Consider the following 6,712-nt stretch of genomic DNA (forward strand, 5'->3'; position numbering starts at 1 on the left):
TTCAAACAACGCTTCATTCTAAATCTGTGCTCATTTTCACAATACTTGGCGTGGGCAACTTCAGTAGGCTTTCTGCAACAAGGATATTCATCGTGCATTAAAAACTGCAGAGGTGTACCATTCTTACCAAATGAGCCAGGTGAGGTTACAAAGCCATGTAACAACATGAGGAAATAACCGAAGCGTGAGAATATTTTATTTGCTTTAAAAGATATAAATTAAAAAGCAGAAACTCTCACAAATGCCAGAAAGTAACTACTTCTGCATGAAGGGTTAATGGTGCAGGTGGTCTCTCTTCTGACCTCTGGCCTTTCAAATGTTAATCCATTGAAAAAGACAACATTACTTTTGTCCCCAGACAAACCACCTAAGCGGTGATCCTGTCAAGACACAGGATAAGCCTGTTTTCAGTTAGTCACATGTGAATAGGGGGTTCTCCCAGTGAGATTCAGGATGCCTGGAAAGTGGCTGACAGATCAAAAAGCACCAGTCAGGACTGAGCAAACTGGATCTCACGCTGATGAGGTGTGTGGTGGAAAAAAGGAATTTTAAAAAATTATCTAGCCCTTTGTGAAAATTAAGAACTACGTTTCAAAAAAAAAAATGAGGAATGTGAGCCCTGAGTTCTTGAACAAATGTTTTGCCTGTCTAAAATTCTGCCTGACATTCCATTTTCATACAGTACTTGTAATATCATATCTTAAAGAGCTAATTAGTGTCCATCACATCTCTAGCTGTCTAAACTAATTGACAGGCAATGGGATTTTGCTTACTATGTGACACATTCCTGGCCGATAGGATAACTGCTTCGGGGATTTCTTACAGTAGGATATTCTTACCTTTGTAATTTTCTCCAGTAGTAAACTGCTTTGTAAATGCTTTGAAGTACTATGTGGGAGAAAAAAAAGTATTATTGCTTTGAAAATAACTCACTGTATCAGACAAAAGCTCAGTTTAGAAACAAAAATGGCTTTCAAGAGTTTTTACTTTTTACAGCTGTAATTACAAAACATTTTTATCTATCTGTTCAGAAGACAGTTTTCCCTCTTAGCCTACGAGTTCCAAAGACCTGCTTCTCAACTATAAGAGGGTAGCTCATCGGTACCAGTCAAAACTCTGATACACAATAAAGCCAACCTTTAGAGGAAAAATACCACAATGCTAATTCAATACTGTATATCGATCCATCACTGCAAACAGTAACCCAAACACCAATTAACTGATTACTAAATCAGTACTACCAACTGTGTGTATACTTAGAACACTATTCACATTTTCTCAACTCCCTCCAGTGGTTAAACAGGATATATAATGGAGCTTGACTGCCTTCTGTTATAAAAAATAAAATAGAAAAGATTCAGTGTCTAATAAAGAGTGCATTCCAATTTACACCCAAAACTTTAAAGATTAAAAAAAATATATTGTTCTTTCTATCAGGGTAGAACATCACAAATTCTACAGTGAAAAAACTCCTGTTCCCTCTCCTGTCATAACAAACACAGTTTATTCAATCCTCTCCTTCCATCACATTCTGCTCATACCTACGGTTAATAATGTGATTATACAGATCGACAAAGACAGAGGAGTTAAAAATTGCACTTACACCTAAAAATGAACAATGGTAGACACTTTTGGCAAACACAAGATCCCTTTTAAAAGCCAGTTTAAGCAAATTATGAAATTAATTAGAAAAATAGTGAAGGATCAATCAGGGGTAAAATTTTGACTGGTCAGGAAATCAGCTGATTTCATGACACAATTTCAATGTATTACCTTTACTTTCACATACCAAAACTAAACCCACTATTAATAGTCATGAACATTTGAATTTGAAAAATATTTATACAGATTTTTATTATCTAACAAATATATTAAAACTAGGCGTTATATAAATGTAATGACACAGTACTTTCTAGAATGGTATTATCTTCTTTCAATAAGAATTTTTCAGATTCAGAACTGAGGACTGAATTACTGCTATAAATAACTGCATCAGCTAATGCATTCAGCAATAAGACCCCAAATTAATCTTTTTTCAACACTGCAGTTTTCTCAGCAAAAGCAAAGTAAAAGTCCAGCTAAAGAACAACCAGTTGCACGTAACACTCTGCGCAAGCATGTCTGTTACGGTTTCAGTTCCTACAAAGCATGCATTATTCAGCTAAGGCAATATATTATGCCACTTACCCTAAAAGTTGGGTAATAGTGAATACCATATTCTTTGCATGTCTCATAGTTCTCCTCTTCCCCGCAATCCAGCACACCAACTCTAATTGCAGATTCCCAGTCTGAAAACAAAGACACCTTTCAATTTTCAGCAGAAGTGATCACGGATCCCAGCTGATGGATTACCCTGCTTCCCATGGAAATCAACAACAGAACTCCGACAGATTCCAATGGCATAAAAATCAAGCCCTCGGTTGATTCTCATTTGCTATTCATTTCTATCACCAAGCGTAATACAATCTACTGATTTTTAAAATAACTAAAAGCTCCCTGTTTTTCTTAGCTGCATCAGTATTTTCAATACAACTAAATAAAAGGAATCCCAACACACAACGTAGCAGTTCCCGGGCTGAAGATATTTTATTGAATCCAGGAAGATGAAATAGGGGCCAGCCCAACACTTGCAAGATACCGGATTGTATTCCCTAGCTTTTCCCATTAGCTAAGCTCATAAAATAAAGCAGGCATAATATATATATAACTGAATCAAATGAATCCAACAGTTACTCATCCACATGGCTGTCAATTATAAAACCATCTTGTATTATAGCTGTTTTAACAAGGACTCACTGTTTACTGCACTTACAATTTTCTCAGAGGCCTCCAGAATGGCACACAACCCAAGGCTCACATATTGTCTACTGAAAGCTGTCTTTATCTTCTAGTACTGTTCAGGAATACATTAGATATACCTCAAAAAATATCTGAGTTTTAACCAGAGTGCTAAATAGTTGAGTTTGAACATCACTGTAAGTTTCCTTTATAAATGTTTCACAGCAATAACCACAAGAGTTCAAGTATTTCTATAAATATGCTTAAATAACTTCAACAAAAGCTTTCAACTCATTTATAGCTTTTTCCTTCTCATTTTGCTAGGAACTTATCTTTTTGAGCCATGCTCCAACTGCAGCAATCACTTTAAGGAAGAACTGCTCCAAGAGACTCCTTAGCCAGTTACTTTTTAAAGCTAAGCTAAATCAAAACAGCTGTGGGCAGAATTTGAAGGTACACCACAATTCCCAAGTATCAATAAAATTTAAAAAGCACTAAAATTAAACTTGCTTTTACAGCAAAGAGCATGAAAGCTTCATCAAGTTCAAGATCTGATTGACAGTTGTATGCCTAGCTGCTGTTGAAATTTAGCTTGACCTTTATTTGTCTTTGGAGGAGGATGGGGCAGCTGATGGAGAATTTCAGTTGTGCTGAACATGCCAACAGCTGAACAGACACCAGGAGTAACTACAAGCATGCTAGAGCAGATGGGCATGTATTCACAGGAGCACAAAAGATACAACAGTCTATTTCATCAAATAAAACGCAAAACAACAAAAAAAAGTTTGGCTTCTGGGTATCTATGTCATTCAACTTTCCCCGCTCCTCCTCCTTTTTCCACCTGTCTTGATCCTTCTCCATACAATGAATAGAAGCACTATGAGCCTAATGCAAATAGCCTACTCGCAACAATGCAAGCCCATCTCTAGCTAAACACTTGGGTTAAAGAGCACCAGCTGGGATGTGTGCTGCTTAGCATTTGCTTCTGCTTAAAAAGGAGCTTCTCCTTTCTAAAGGATGCAAAAGTTGCTGAGTGCACAGCCTAGACTGTGTACGTTTACAGTGGCTGAATTGTTTTTTTAAAATGCTGATGAATTTTAAATTAGCATTAGTATTTTTGAAATACTAACTCACAAACTATACGAAAGGGGTAGATGAGTGATATCCTACCAACCAACACTATTTCTGTTTATGCTAAACAAGTTCCAATGAATGACATGAATGTATTGGACAAACTGGAAATCCAGCAGGTTGGTCAAACCTCCCACTTCAGAAATGCCACAGAATACCAAGGCACCAGTCATAGTCTAGTACGAGGAAGATACTTTCTTTGCATAAACCTTGTGTATTCCCTCCAGCAGGTCGATGCAATGCCGTGTGTTATTTTCCATCATGAAGTTTCAGTCAGGGAGGTAAGAGATCATCACAAGGGAACTCTCCCTGCATGCTACTTGACAGTTACAAATTTTAACACATAGGCTGCTTCCTGAATAATGACAAGGTTTCTGCACTTCCCCACCAAAATGCGTTTGAAGAACAATTTCTAGAAGGAAATCATTATTGCTAGATTTGGAACAATTGCTAGATTTGGAACAGTTGTTCCAAATCCAGAGGAGCAGACTGCTTCTGCATATAATTCAAGGGTTGTCGTACATGGGATTTCCAAGCATTTGTTACTTCTACACAGAAAATTACTACACATAATTCCAGCCCGCAGGCACTTTGGTGGATAGATTCAATCATCTTTTAAGACAGAAAAAGTGTAATTAACTATAATGGCCACTTTGGACACTACTGTAATAAAACTAAATATGTGATTAGGAATGCAGCAACAATGACCCTAAGCTTAAAGCCTGTTCTGAGTGGAGAGGGACTATCAAACTCAAAATGTACATTACATGAAAACAAGCACTGCTCCAATCTTTCAGGAGGATTATGCTCTGCTATGAAGTTTGCAATGATAGTATTGCCAGATTTAACAAATGAGAAATGAAATAAAAATTAAGTATATTAGCACAGGCCTTTCATGGACAAAGTAGTTGCACCAATTTAACTGGACTATACCGAATTAGCAAATACAACCACAGTGATCTAGGAGTTCTCTAATGTAGGTGAGTCTGCATCCTCGAAGATAGCTGTAATAGCCTAGCAGATGAGTAAACACTTTTGAAAAATAAATGTTGAGAGCCATTTGCATTTGCTGGTAGTGCCAATGTCTACAAACATAAAAATCCACTTTTTAAATGAAAATCTTCATAAAAACTCAATGGATTAAAAAGTAGATGGGCCTTTAATTGGTTATAGTAATACAAGTGCATAACATCATCTGCAGTTATCATGACTGCATGATAACTCATCTGCAGTTATCATGACTGCAGATGAGAAAGAAAATATGTATTTGAAGAAGTCATTACAAGTTACAAAAAATATTGCCTACAAAGGTATCACGCTGCTGTAGTAATAAACATGTCCCTGTCTTATTTTGACAAAAGTTCTGGTCAGTTCAGGCTTTTCATGATCTTCACTGCAGTGTTCAAACACCTCCTTGTTCTTACTTTTCTTCAAAAAAGAAGAAAATCTAATACTATTTTGCCACAAGCAAATCAAATCAGAAGGTGAAAACGTTACACAAACTTATGCAAAGGAAAGAGAAAAAGCTACTGCTTTTATAAACAAAAAACCCATGCAAGGAAGGAGCACTTCAAATGCTCTGAAACCATCACTGCTCTGTGCTTCTCCATGTGTGAGTTTCTGCTCATCAGTCAGCAATCCTCAGCGTGCGACGAGTTCATCAGAACCTATTTTTGCATAGGCCTCCATTTCCATGTATCTAAAACCACGTATACCTAATACTGCACCTACATTTCATGTTAATCAACACTTTTCACATACAGGGCTGAAAGAGAAAAGCCAGAGCTCTTCACTCCCCTCTCAAACCATATGAATGCATCAGAACTGCTGTCTCCATCCTGGAAACGTCTCTCAGGTCAAATGCTAAATTAAGAGTAGTTTAAAAGCCTTTAACACCACTATATTAAACATAACATTTCCTACAAATTTGATCCCAGGTCTTCTCCCCACCAGAGGTACTGAATTTAACCGATACCTGAGGGGCCCATTTGTTTCCTTACCTCAGATCTACAAACAGAGTAAAACACACTTCAGCACCTGCCAAAAAAATTGAGCAGCCTAAGACGCAGCAAGGCAGGTCTCTCTCACTATAAACCATGGAGGCCACCATTTCTTTTTAAGTCACTATTTGATAAATCTGAAAATCCGACTCTCACTTAGCTTGACTTTTGTATTATTTCCTGGTGGTCCTTTTCCCCCTTCTAGTCCATTCACGCTATACTGACTTTGCAAGATATAAATCAAACACATGCACGGCCTCTCCAGTACCACAATATTTATTTTTCGTTTAGCCTCTGAAATAGGCTAGTCTCTTTACAAAACATTCAGAAGATAAAGATCTTGCCTCCAAGAGTTTACTCTAAACATACCTCCCGTGCCTCAGCACATCCACTTGCACACTGCAACGCACACAGAGACGCTTGCGCGTAAATCCACAGCTGAGTCGCTGTGTGTGTGTGAGAGGTGGTGACGTTTTATCCCTGGATTCCTATGAAACCTTTAATTTGGAGACTTGCTACTGTCATCCACGCCTCGCTTTGTCCCGTGTGCCGTTCTGGCAGCGTGGCAAGGGCCGTGCCCGCCACCAGAGAAGCGAGAAGAGGGACGACGCTCAGGCGCCAAGGCACGGCGGCTCACGCAAAGCACGGCCGCGCGTGGCAAGGCACCGCCGAAGCGCATGGGTGACACAGTGAGCCGAGGCCCCGCTGCCACCCACGCGTCCCAAGGCCCCGCTGCAGCCGAACGCTCCACGGGTGACCACGTGCGACGAGGCACGACGAGGCACCGCGGCGGCCCACACGGG

General features: G+C 38.9%; 1 protein-coding gene across 1 annotated transcript in view; it reads right to left on the reverse strand.

Annotated features, from left to right (window-relative positions):
• QSOX2 (quiescin Q6 sulfhydryl oxidase 2) overlaps positions 1 to 6,712 on the reverse strand; it is a 55,779-nt gene that overhangs the window by 18,303 nt on the left and 30,764 nt on the right. The window contains exons 8-9 of the mRNA XM_009322140.1: positions 2,188 to 2,288; positions 840 to 888 (exon numbers count right to left, since the gene is read on the reverse strand). Coding sequence (XP_009320415.1) covers positions 840 to 888; positions 2,188 to 2,288 — 150 coding nt within the window. The remainder of the gene's footprint in view (positions 1 to 839; positions 889 to 2,187; positions 2,289 to 6,712) is intronic.

The sequence above is a fragment of the Pygoscelis adeliae genome, unplaced genomic scaffold (assembly GCF_000699105.1).
Source record: "Pygoscelis adeliae isolate BGI_AS28 unplaced genomic scaffold, ASM69910v1 Scaffold114, whole genome shotgun sequence".
In the NCBI taxonomy this organism is placed as follows: domain Eukaryota; kingdom Metazoa; phylum Chordata; class Aves; order Sphenisciformes; family Spheniscidae; genus Pygoscelis; species Pygoscelis adeliae.